This window comes from Rhincodon typus, chromosome 16 (genome assembly GCF_021869965.1).
Source record: "Rhincodon typus isolate 14 chromosome 16, sRhiTyp1.1, whole genome shotgun sequence".
Taxonomy (NCBI): Eukaryota; Metazoa; Chordata; class Chondrichthyes; order Orectolobiformes; family Rhincodontidae; genus Rhincodon; species Rhincodon typus.
In genome coordinates, this window is record NC_063347.1 from 1,082,076 (window position 1) to 1,095,855 (window position 13,780).

Sequence of the window (13,780 nt, forward strand, 5' to 3'; positions counted from 1 at the left end):
ACTTTAAGGGCATTTAAATGGTCATTGGATAAACATATGGATGATAATGGAATAGTTTAGGTTAGATGGGCTTCAGATTGGTTTCACAGGTCGGCGCAACATCGAGGGCCGAAGGGCCTGTACTGCGCTGTAATGTTCTATGTTCTAGAGTGGACTAGTAGGAGACAATAGGACCTCAGCGCATAGCCTCAAAGTGAAGAGGTGACCCTTTGGACTGAAATGAGGAAGAATTTTTCAGCCGGATGGTGCTGAGTCTGTGGAGTTCATTGCTGCAGATAGTTCTGCAGGCCAAGTCATTGAGTATATTTAAGACAGAGATAGATAGGTTGCTGATTAGTAAAGGGATCAAGGGTTACAAGGAGAAGGCAGTAGAATCAGGTTGAGAAATATATCAGCCATGATCAAATGGCAGAGCAGACCTGCTGGGCTGAATGGCCTAATTCTGTTCCTATATCTTCAGGTCTTGTATTATCACCACATCTGGATCTGTTGCTGGGGAATGAGACAGACAAAGTGGGCAACATTTGGGTAAGATAATTAATGTATCATAAAGTTTACATTTGCAATGGAAATTAGTAAGGCAAATTCTAATTTAGAACTTAAGAGATCCAGCCAGAATACAATGAGACCAGAAACAGGCAGGAAAATCTGTCATGGAACAATGGGTTATTCGTAAGAAACAGATTCTTCAGGTACAAATTTAATAAAATCTAAAAAGGCAAAAGCTAAGGAAGCCAAAAACAGGGCTCCCTGGATGATGAGGGAGACAGAGATTATGAAGCAAAAAAAGACACATGGTGCATGTCAAGTGAATTCTCGTGAAACCAGGTGAAATACAATTAGTTGAGAAGAAAGATGAAGAGGAAAATAAAACTGGCAAAGAGAAAATATGGGAACAGAATGACAGCCAACATTAATTGAAACAAAAATCCTCCACCAACAGAGGTGGTTTTGCTCCTATTAGGGACAGTTAGTACATATGCTTAGAGGCTCTGGGCAAGGCAAGAATACATAATAACTACTTTGTCAAATGTCATTTCCTAAACACCATTACAAATTATCAGCAATGGTACAGCCAATGGAAAGTGCAAAAATTGAAGGAGATACTGGAAAGGCTTGACAGGGTAGACACTGAGGTCCTTGAATTCTGATGAAGAGTCAACTGACTCAAATCATTAACTCTACTTTCTTTCCACAGATGCTGCCAGGCCTGCTGAGTTTCACCAGCAATTTCTGTTTTTGTTATTGACACTGAGGGTGTTCCTCCTGGCTGGAGTTAACAACCTCAATGTGAAGGATCAATCATTTAGGACTAGGGCAAGAAATGTCTTCATTAGATTGTGAATCTTTTGTAAATCACTTCCCTAGAAGGTGGTGGATGCTCCATCAGGGAGGACATTCAAGCTGAAATACATTTTTGAGAGATAAGGGAACAGGAGAGAATGTGCAATTGGAGGAGAGGTGCAGTTATGATCACACTGAATGATGGAGCAGGATCAAGGGTCTGTACTCTCTACTCTTGCCCCTCTAGCTAACATGACACGGGGTTATGGGGATGGAGGTATTAAAAGGGAATGAAGTCCTCGGTCAGCCATAATTGTATTAAATGGTGGGGGAGGCTTAATGGGCTGAATGGACTACTCCTGTTCTTATGTTCCTAAGTGACCATTCCACACCACAACTAATAAATAAGAATGATTATTTTAGTAACATTTCAATACTCGCCATATCTTCCATGGTCGCCTCTCGTACTTTGGTTCTCGGAAACGTTTCACTGCAAGAAACAAAGCAATATATAAATTTAAAACTTGATTCACTCTAAATTTCTCCATCAATTCAATAAATTCTGATTGTTTTGGTCCAACCAGTCCATGTCAGTGTGAATGTTCCACTTGCAGCTCTTCCAATGTTTCTTGTTTAAATTTACCATGATAACTATCAATTCCCTTCTCCTATGTATGCTTAAATAACTTCTTAACTGGATCTGTACTATTCATTTTTTCTGGTAGCAAGTTACACAATTTTAGGTATTTTTGTGCGAGAAAGTTTATTATGAACTTCCTGTTGGATTTCTTGGTGACTATCTTGTATTGATGGCCTCTCAGTTATGTTGTTCCCAAGCAGAAACATTTCTGCATTGACTATCTTTTGTAGTTCAAAAACCAGCACTTAAAAATGCCCAAGTTAAGTGGGAAGATTCAGCATGATTTCGTTGAAAGGAAATCATGCTTAACAAATTTAACAGAATTCTTTGAGAAAGAAACATGCTGTGGTTGTACTGTATTCAGATTTCTTGAAGGCACTTGATCAGAAGCCTCAAAGATTACTGTGCAGAGCTAATGGTGTAGAGCGTAATCCTAGAGGGGAGAGGGTGGATTGTAGTAATATCACTGGATTAATAACCCAGAGCCCTCGACTAATGTTCTGGAGACACAGGTTCAATTGCCACCGTTGCAGATGGTGAAATTTGACTTCAACAAAATTCTGGAAATAAATGCTAGTCTAATGGTGACCATGGGGGTCATACATAATGGTATTATCACTGGTTTGTTAATCCAGAGACCCAGATAATATTCTGGGGACCCGGGTTCAAATCCTGCCGCGGTAGATGGTCGAATTTGAATTAAATAAATATCCAGAATTAAGAATCTAATGGTGACCATGAATCCATTGTTGATTGTTGGAAAAACCCACCTGGTTCACTAATGTCCTTTAGGGAAGGAAACTGCCATCCTTACCTGGTCTGGCCTACATGTGACTCCAGACCCACAACAATGTGGCTCACTCTTAACAGCCCTCTGGGCAATTAGGGATGGGTAATAAATGCTGCCTAGCCAGTAATGCCCTCATCCCATGAATGAATACAGAAAAAAAAATGCAGACAACACAAAGATAGATATGAAAATATGATTAGAAAACAACAAAAGAAGTTTGCAGATGGATACAGACATGTTGCGTGAGGAGAATAAAATCTGGAATACAGAGTATACTGTGAGAAAATGTGATATTTTTGGCAGAAAGCATAAAACAGCAGTGTAATACTTAAATGGAAAACAACTGCAGATATCTGAGGCACAGAAGCATATAGGTGTTCCCATTCATGAGTCACTAAAAGTCAGTATGCAGGTGTACCATGTAAATCAAGAAGGCTAAAGAGATGCTAACTTTTATTTCAAGAAAAATTGAATATAAGAATGTTATGCTTATATACAGGGCATCAATGTAACCATATTTAAATAGAGTACGTTTCAATCCCCGTATTTGAGAAAGGATATGAGCGCATTGGAGACAGCTCAGAGGAAGTTTACTGGATAGATACCTGAAATGGTTATCTAATGATGATGAGGTAGGCTCAAGTATTTCTTACTTTCTCGTTAGACTGACCGCATCCGAATCCATCCCTCATACTCTTAATCTTCTCCTTCTCACTTCCCAACATTTGGAATGACCAATAGTTGGAACTACACAGACAGCGATCAGGAATCTTGCTCACCCAAGTCTCAGATGTGCTTACAGTCTACACCATTAGGAAAATTTGTTATCCCAGAACATAAGAGGGAGTCAGGGCCTAGTTGGCATTCGCAGTTGTACCCAGCTACAGTGATACTACTTGTAGTAAACCATATTCGGTTGGATTTTTAAGTCCGTTCCATATATAGTAGTAGCTAGGAGCCAAATGACCATTTGCTTTGCCATTGTTTGCTGCAAGCATGTCATGTTATTTCCAAGTTGGAGAAGCAAAAGATCTGGTCAACATCATTGTTTTAATAAACTCTCTAAAAGTACACGACATTTTCCACCACGTAAAACACTTGCAGCAGAGCTTGAGGTTGATGCCTGGTCGATGTTTTTAACTGATCTTAGCCAGAGCACTGTCGAGAAGGAAATCTCAAACCTCGCCCTCCTGATCATCACTGAACTACTCTTAGGTGAAGTATGTGTGAGTGCAATACTGAATTCTCAAAAACAAATGGTGTTCACAGGTAAAGATCCAACCAGAGGCTGTAAGCTGTTACCAATGAAATAGCTGATTGACAGTTGTCCACAGTCACTGAATTATCAGGCTACGAATATACAAATATAAACATTATGATTAGAAGTAGGCCATTCAGCTACAAAGGTTCACCAGACTGATATATGAAGAGGAACTGGGAAGGCAGACAGAGAGATGGAGGAGGGGTTTGGGAAGCTAAAATATTCTAACAGGACTAAACAAAGTAATGCAGCAAGGGATAAAAACAAAGTTGCTGGAAAAACGCAGCAGGTCTGGCAGCATCTGTGAAGGAAAAAAACAGAGTTAACGTTTCAGGTCCGGTGACTCTTCCTCTGAACCCGAAATGGGATTGAACCCGGACCCGAAACGTTAACTCTGTTTTTCCTTCACAGATGCTGCCAGACCTGCTGAGCTTTTCCAGCAATTTTGTTTTTGTTCCTGATTTACAGCATACACAGTTCTTTTGGTTTTTAAATGCAGGAAGGGGATGTGACTAATGACCAAAGAGTCCAGAACTATAGGTCACAATTTAACGATACTGGCTAGGCCATTTAAATTGAGATGTGGAGAAATTTCTTCATCCAGAGAGGGGTGAGCCTGTGGAAATTTCTGCCATTGAAAGCAGTTAAGGCCAAAACATTGAATGTCTTCAAGAAGTTAAATACAGTTTTAGGGCTACAAGTATCAAACGGTATGGGGAGGAAGTGGGAACAGGGTACTTATAAGATAGGAACAGGTGTAGGCCATTCAGCCCTTCAAGTTTGCTCTGCCATTCAATGTGATCACGGCTGATCATCCTTCTCAGTACCCTGTTTCCACTTTCTCTCCACATTCTCTGATCTCTTTAGCCCTGAGGACTATATGTATCCTTTTCTTGAAAATATTCATTGTTGTCGCTTCAATCACTTTCTGTGGCAGAGAATTCCACAGGCTCACCACTCTCTGGAAGAAGAAATTTCTCGCCATCTTGTGACTCCCAGTTGTACACTCCCCAACCATCAGGAACATCCTTCCTCTATTTACCCTTTTTCATCCTGTTTCAATTTCATATGTTTCTATGAAAGTCCCCTCCCATTCATCTAAACTCTAGTGAATATAGTCCTAACCAATCCAGTCTCTTCAAACTTCAGTCCTGCCATCCCTTGAATTAAGGGGTAAACATTTGTTGTATTTCCTCCATAGTTGGAAATTGGTCCTTGGATAAGGAGACTAAAACTGCATACAATATTCCAGTGATAACACAGTGTGGAGCTGGAGGAGCACAGAAGGCCAGGCAGCATCAGAGGAGCAGGAAAGTTGATGTTTCGGGTCATGACCCTTCTTCAGAAATGGGGGAAGGGGAAGATAGCTCCAAAATAAATAGAGAGAGGAGAGGTGGAGCTGGGGTAGGTAGGTGGGATGGTGATAGATATTCCAAATATCGTCTTGCCAAGGCCCTGTATTATTGCAGCAAAACATCCCTGCTCCAATACTTAAATCCTCTCACAATAATGGTCAACATACTATGTGCCTTCCGTCCTGAGGAAGGGTCATCGGACCAGAAATGTTAACTCTGTTTTCTCCTTCACAGATGCTGCCAGACCTACTGAGCTTTTCCAGCAACTTTGTTTTTGTTCCTGATTTACAGCATCCGCAGTTCTTTTGGTTTTTATACAATGTGCCTTCTTCACTCACTTTCAGTGACTTGTGTACAACGGCACCCAGGTCTTGGTGCACCTCCCCCTTTCCCAATTTTTTGCCATTAAACTAATAATTCGAGTACTGAATTGAATGATGAACCATGATCACAGTGAATAATGAAGCAAGCCTCAAGGGCCAAATGGCTTGCTCCTATTTTCTATGTTTCTATGTCTCAATGATACATACAAACACATAAATCAGAACATTAGTAGGCCATTCCCCTCTACTAGTCAGTTCTACCATTCAATAAGATTATGGCTGATCTGATTCCAACTTCTAATCTACATTGCTGTCTACCCATGTGATGATGCTGCGGCTTTAAGAGGCGTTTTGTCCTGGTTTCTTTGAGAGAGAGAGAGGGTGTGAGAGCGAGAACGAGAGTGAGTGGAGGGCAGGTGCCTAGCAGTTTATGAGAAGATAAACAACTTGTGAAGCCTTGGGTGTTTTTTTGTAAAGCTGGAACAATAGAAGCAGCCTCAATAGGTGTGGTGAAGAACCTCCCCCCACCCAAACAGAACCAGGGATTTTTAGTTTTAAGTCTTCAGCAGCAGTTGCTGTTGGGATCTGGAAGAAGTGAAAGCTATTTTTCCATCTCTCAATAACAGCCAAAAGCTGGGAGTTCTCTACCTGGGCTGCTGAATTGCATGCGAGACAAAATCTGTTTTCTGAATTTGTGTTTTGCCAAGTGTGTTTATGAGGTGTTACTACATTGGAACAATTAATTAATAATAGTTACTGTATCTATTATTCTGTTAAGTTTTCCAATAGAATTAAGTTATTCCAAGTTCTTTCTTCTTTTTTTGGATATTATCTAGTATTTAAATAAATTAGTCGAGGAATTATAGAGTAATACAGCATGGAAACAGGCCGTTTGCCCCAAACTGGTCCATGCTGACCATGGTGCCCATTCAGCTAGTTCCAATTGCCCGCATTTGATCCATATGTCTCTAAACCCTTCTCATCCATGTACTTATCCGAATGTTTTTTAAATGTTGCTATTGTACCTACCTCAACCACTTTCTCTGGCAGCCCATTCCATACACGCATCACTCTCTGTGTGAAGAAGTTGCCCCTCAGGTCCTGCTTAAATCTTTCCCCTCTCACCTTAAACCTATGCCCTCTAGTTTTCAATTCCCCATCCCTGGGAAAAAGACTATATGCAGTCATCCTATCTATGCCCCTCAGGATTTTATACACCTCAATAAGGTCACCCTTTAATCTCCTAAATTACAAGGAATAAAGTCCTATCCTGTCCAACCTCTCCCTATAACTCAGGCCGACTAGTCCTAGCAACATCCTCGTAAATCTTCCTTGCACACTTTCCAGTTTAACTATGTCTTTTCTATAACAGGGTGACCAAAACTGTACACAATACTCCACTGTGGCCTCACCAACGACTTATACCACTGTAACATAATGTGACAACTCCTATACTCAATGCCTTGACCAATGAAGGCCAGCATGCTAAATGCCTTCTTCACCACTTGTCCATTCGTGACGCCACTTTCAATGAACTATGTACTGTACTCCTAGGTCTGTCTGTTCCATTTATTGTATAAGGTGGAGGCAATGGCCTAGTGGTATTATCGCTGGATTGTTATTCCAGAGACCCAGATAATCTGGAGACCTGGGTTCAAATCTCGCCATGGGGGATGGTGGAATTTGAATTCAATAAATATCTGGAATTAAGAATCTAATGATGACTGTGAATCCATTGCCATTTGTTGGAAATACCCATCTGGTTCACTAATGTCCTTTAGTGAAGGAAACTATTATCCTTACTTTGTCTGGCCTACATGTGACTCCAAACCCACAGCAATGTAGGTGACTCTTAACTGCCGTCTGGGCAATAAATGCTGCCTGGCCAGCGACGCCCTCATCATGTGAACAAATAAAGAAAAAAAAGTCCTACCCTGGTTTGACTTTCCAAAGTGCAACACCTCATACTTATCTGTATTGAATTACATTTGCCAATCCTCAGCCCACTTCCCCATCTGATCAAGATCCCTCTGTAACTTTTGATAACCTGCCTTGCTATTAACGAAATCTCCTAATTCATGTTGGTGTGTTCGCCAAGGTGGGAGGTTTGATAGCAGACGTTGCGTCCCTTACTAAGTGACATCCTCAGTTCTGTGGAGCCTCCTGTGAAGTAATGTTGTCTTGTGCCGGTTCGAATTTATATGGTCTGGTTTTTGCTGCTTCTGGGAGGTGCTGGTTCCGGCTGTGTGTTGTAATGCTTGGTACACTGGGTCTAATTCAATGTGTTTGTTGATGGAGTCCACGGATGAATGCCAAGCCTCAAAGAATTCTCTGGCTGTCCTCTGTTTTGACTTGTCCAATGATAGTAGTGCTGTCCTAGTTGAAAGTGTGGTTTTTCTTGTCTGTGTGTATTGAAACCAAGGACATCTGGTGTTGTTTGGTTGCTAGCTGGTGTTTGTGGATGCCAAAAGACAACACAACCAGGACACACCAAAACCCGAAACAATAACCACCATACCACATATAAAACAACACTTCAGAACTGACAGCCAGACTACTCAGACCGCTGGGAATCATGACAGCACACAAACTGGCAGCCACACTAAAACAGCAACTGACCAGGGTTAAATACCCAATAGATACCATGGACAGGACGAATGTAGTTTACAGGATACCATGCGGAGACTGCACAAAACACTACGTGGGACAGACAGGCAGACAACTAGCAACCCACATCCACGAACACCAACTAGCAACCAAACAACACGACCAAGTGTCCATGGTTTCAGTACACACAGACGAGAAAAACCACACTTTCAACTGGGACAGCACTACTATCATTGGACAAGCCAAACAGAGGACAGCCAAAGAATTCTTCCAGGCTTGGCATTCATCCGTGGACTCCATCAACAAACACATTGAATTAGACCCGGTGTACCGAGCATTACAACACACCGAGCACTGAGGATGTCACCTAGTAAGGGTACGAAACATCTGCTATCAAACCTCCCAGCTTGGCGAACACACCAACATCCAAACCCAGCACCCAAGCTACAAATCTTCACTCACACCCTGGATATCTCCTAATTTTGTATCATTTGCAAACTTACTAATCATGCCTTATACATTCACATCCAGATAATTTATGTAAATAATAAATAACAAAGGTCCCAGCACTGACCAAGGTGGCATACAATTAGTCACACGCCTCCAGTCCGAGAAACAACCTTCAACCTTCATCCTCTGCTTCCTCCCATCAAGCCAATTTTGAATCCAATTAGCTAGCTCTCCTAGGATCCTGTGCAACCTAACCTTCATGACTAGCCTGCCATGCAGGAACTTGTGAAAGGCCTTAATAAAGTCCATATAGACAACATCCACTGCCCTATCCTCATCCATCCTCTTGGTTAGCTCTTTGAAAAACTCTAAAAGGTTTGTCAGACATGACTTCCTGCGCACAAATCCATGCTGACTATCCTTATCAGACCTTGACTATCAAATGCTGGTTGATCCTGTCCCTCAGCATCCTTTTCAATAACTTGCCTACCACTGATGTCAGGCTCACTGGCCTATAGTTCCCTGGCTTGTCTTTGTTACCTTTCTTAAACAATGGAACAACATTAGCCACCCTCCAGTCTTCCAGAACTTCACCAGTGACTAAAGGTGAAGCAAAAATCCCTGCAAGTGCCTCTACAAGTTTTTTTTTTGATCTGAAGGCAAAGCAGCGGCTTCAAGGTTCCCGAATTTTAGCCAGTATCGCCAGGTGCATCACTATAACAACATTCCCACCGTCACCATCAAATAGTGCAATTGCTCATTTAATAAATTTCTCTGACTGACTTTTTTTCTTTCAATTATTTTGGGGCGGCACAGTGGTTAGCACCGCTGCCTCACAGCGCCAGGGACCCGGCTTCAATTCCAGCCTCGGGTGACTGTCTGTGTGGAGTTTGCACATTCTCCCCGTGTCTGTGTGGGTTTCCTCCAAGTGCTCCGGTTTCCTCCCACAGTCCAAAGATGTGCAGGTTAGGTGGATTGGCCATGCTAAATTGCCTGCAGTGTTCAGGGAGGTGTAGATTAGGTGGGTTATAGGGGGATGGGTCTGGGTGGGATGCTCTGAGGTTCGGTGTGGACATGTTGGGCCGAAGGGCCCGTTTCCACACTGTAGGGATTCTATGACTCTATGACAATTTCTTCCCTAGCCTCCCACAACGTCTGAGGATGGACTTCATCAGGCCCAGGGGGTTTATTCACCTTAATGCGATCTAAGGCTGCAAACACCTCCTCTCTGGTAATGTGTATGCAGTCCAAAACATCCCCACTTGTTTCCCTTATCTCCTTAGCATCCTTGATTCTCTCCTCAGTAAACAATGAGGAAAAATATTCATTAAAAATCTCCCCCATCTCCTGTGGCTCCACACACAGTCGGCCAAGCTGATCTTTATGGAGACCTACTCTCTCCCTAGCCACCCTTTTACTCGTAATATAGCTATAGAACCTCTTGGGATTATCTCTAACTTTATCTGCCAGATCCATCTTATACCCTCTTTTTGCTCTTCTGATTTCCCTCGAGTGTGTTCGTACATTTTTTGTAGTAATTTCACTATTCACTTCGCCTGATAGCTTAAACCCAACATATGCCTTCTTCTTTTTCCTGATCAGAACCTCAATTCACCTGCCAGCTTTTCTCCTCACCCTAACACGGACATACTGTCTCTGGACTCTTGGTATCACACTTTTAAAAGCCTCCCATTTGCCATCATTTGTTTTCCTTCGAACAGACTCCCCAGTCGACTGCTGCTAAATAGAACCATCGAACCCTACAGTGTGGAAACAGGCCCTTCGGCGCAACAAGTCCACACTGACACTCAGAGCATCCCACCCACCTAATCTACACCTCCCTGAACACTATGGGCAATTTAGCATGGCCAATCCATCTAACCTGCAGATCTTTGGACTGTGGGAGGAAACCGGCACACCCAGAGCAGACATGGGGAGAACGTGCAAACTCCACACAGACTGAGGCTGGAATTGAACCCGGATCCCTGGCGCTGTGAAGCAGCAGTGTTAACCATTGAGCCACTGTGCCTCCCAGATCCTGCCTAATGGCCCCAAAATTGGCCCTGCTCCAATTTAGCACCTTAACCTGTGGACCTGTCCTATCTTTTTCCATAAGTATGTTAAAACTAAGAAAGTTATGGTCACTAGACCCAAAGTGCCCTCCAACTGACACTTAAGCCACTTGCCCGAACTAGTTTCCTAAGAGGAGGTCCAATGTTGCACCCTCCTGAGTAGGAGCCTCTACATATTGATTTAGGCTGTGTTTTGTTTAATGTTGAGTAGTTTGACCAAGTGAATTGCAAATGGAACACAGCACCTGACATTTAAAATAAGAAAAAGATAGGGTCTAGGCTATCTTCTTAATATATTTTGAGGGGGTCTGATCTGGTCCATAACACCTGTGATAACATTTCAAACCAGTGATTGAGAGAATCTGTCCACATCCGCATTAAAAATATTCAAGGTCAATGCTTTTTGCCAGGAAGAAAGTTCTAGAGACTAATGATACTCTGAGAGAAAGAATTTTGCTTAATCTTTGCCATAGAGTCATACAGCACAGAAACAGATCCTTCGGTCCAACCAGTCTCTGCTGACTATAATCCCAATCTAAACTGGTCCCACCTGCCTGTTCCTGGTCCATATCCCTCCAAACCTTACCAAATGGCTTTTAAACACTATAACTGTACCCACATCCACCACTCCCTCAGGAAGTTCATTCCACACGCGAACCACCATCTGCGTAAAAAAACTGCCTGTTACATCTTTTTTAAATCTTTCTCCTCTCACCTTAAAAATGTGTCCCCTAGCTTTGAAGGGACCCATCTTAGGGAAAAGACATCTACCATTAACTCTATCTATACCTCTCATTATTTTATAAACTTCTATCAGGTCACCTCTCAGCCTTTTACACTCCAATGAAAAAAGTCCCAGCTTATTCAGTCTCTCTTTATTACTCAAACCTTCCATATCTGACAACATCCTAGTAAATCTCTTCAGAACCCTCTCCAGCTTCCTATAAGTAGGCATCCAGAACTGGACACAGTATTCCAGAATGGGCCTCACCAATGTCCTGTACAACCTCAACATCACTTCCCAATTCCTATACTCAAAGGTCTGAGCAATGAAGGCAAGCATGCCAAACGCCTTTTCAACTATCCTGAATACATGTGATGCAAAATTCAAAGAATTATGTACCTGCACCCCTAGGTGTCTCTGTTCTACAACACTACCCAAGGCCCTACCACTAATTGTATAAGCCCTACCCTTGTTTGTTATACCAAAATGCTATACCTTGTATTTATCCAGATTGAACTCCATCTGCCATTTTTCAGCCCATTGACCCATTTGATCAAGATCCCTCTGTAATCTTAGAAAACCTTCTTCACTGTCTACTATGTCACTAATTTTGGTGTTGTCCACAAACTTACTAACCATGCCTTCTGTATTCTCATCCCTTAAATGGACATGCACTGATTTTTAAACTGGGGACACCTTGTTCTAGATTCTCCCATAAGAGGAGCAGCTTCTCCACATCTATGCTACCAAGACCACTCAGAATTTTATATGTTTTAATTGAGTCACCTCTTACTCTTCTAAACTGCAGAGGATACAAGTCCAGGTTGTCCAACATTTCTTTATAAGACAATACACGCAATTCAGCTATTAGTCTAGTAAACATTCTTTGAATTGCATCCTTCTTTAAATAAGGTGACCAATATTTATGCAGTACTTTAGATGTGGTTTCACCAGTGCCCTGTATAAATGATGCATAACCTCTCTACCGTTGTATTTAATTTCTCTCTCTATAAAGGATAACATGCTATTAGCTTTCCTAATTATTTGCTGTAAGTACATGCTCACCTTTTGCAAATCATGCACGAGAGAGCTCTGCAATCTCTCAGCATTTAGATAATACTGCTTCCTGCCAAAAAGGGTAATTCCACATTTTCCAACATATACTCCTTTGCCCACTTACCTAACCTATTGATATTCTTTTTGTTGCCTCCTTATGTCCTCTTCACAACTTGCTTTGCTACCTTTTTGTTGTCAGAAAATTTGGCAACTATACTTTTGTTCACCTATATCATTTACATAATCTGTAAACAGTAGAGGTCCCAGCACCAATTCTTGTGACATAGCACTCGTCACATCTTGCCAACCTGAAAAAGACCCATTTATACCTACTTTCTGTTTCCTGTTAGCCAGCTATGCTTCTACCCCCTACATCAAAGTTTTATTTTCTGCTGTCACCTTTGATGCGACACTTTATGAAATGTCTTCTGAAAATCTAAGTACTGGTTTTCTTTCATCCATAGCATATGTTAACTTCCGAAAGAACTTCAATAGATTGGAATTTGCTTTCACAAAATCATGTCTGATTAGCTTTAACTTATCTAAGTGTCCTTCTATAACCTATTTAATAAAAGCTCCAACGTTATTGAAATGGCAAGCAACTGGGAGGTCAGGATCATTCCATCAGACAGAGTGGAGGCATTCCGCAAAGCAGTCACCCAGTCTGCATTTGAAACAAGAGAGAACAGTAGCAGGAGTAGGCCATTCAGCCTTCAAGCTTGTTCTACAATTCAATATGATCACGACTGATCATCCAACTCAATAGCCTGCTTCTGTTTTTTCTCCACATACTTTGATCCCTTATCCACAAGTGCAGTATCCAAATCCTTCTTGAAATCATACATTGTTTTGGCCTCAAATACTTTCTGTGGTAGTGAATTCCTCAGGCTCACCATCTCTGGGTGAAGAAAATTCTCCTCATCTTGGTCCTAAATAGTTTAACCCATATCCTTAGACCGTGACCCCTCGTTCTGGACTTCCTGGTCATCTACCTTGTCTGGGCCTGTTAGAATCTTGCCCCCAACACATCCCCTCCCCCTGCAATACACACACACACACACACACACACACACACACACGCAAACACACCCAAACCCAGCAATACCTTGTCTGTGACAACAAGGTGCAGGGCTGGATGAACACAGCAGGCCAAGCAGCATCATAGGAGCAGAGAGGCTGACGTTTCGGGCCTAGACCCTTCTGAAGGGTCTAGGCCCG

At 42.1% G+C, this 13,780-nt stretch overlaps 1 protein-coding gene across 2 annotated transcripts in view; it reads right to left on the reverse strand.

Moving 5' to 3' along the window:
* Window positions 1-13,780, reverse strand: part of stimate (STIM activating enhance) — a 123,936-nt gene that overhangs the window by 76,785 nt on the left and 33,371 nt on the right. For both annotated transcript variants that reach the window (XR_007263866.1, XM_048606291.1), the window contains exon 2: window positions 1,726-1,774. Coding sequence is in view for 1 of the 2 variants with exons in the window: in XM_048606291.1 (XP_048462248.1) it covers window positions 1,726-1,774 (49 nt within the window). In the remaining variant the exon portion in view is untranslated. The remainder of the gene's footprint in view (window positions 1-1,725; window positions 1,775-13,780) is intronic.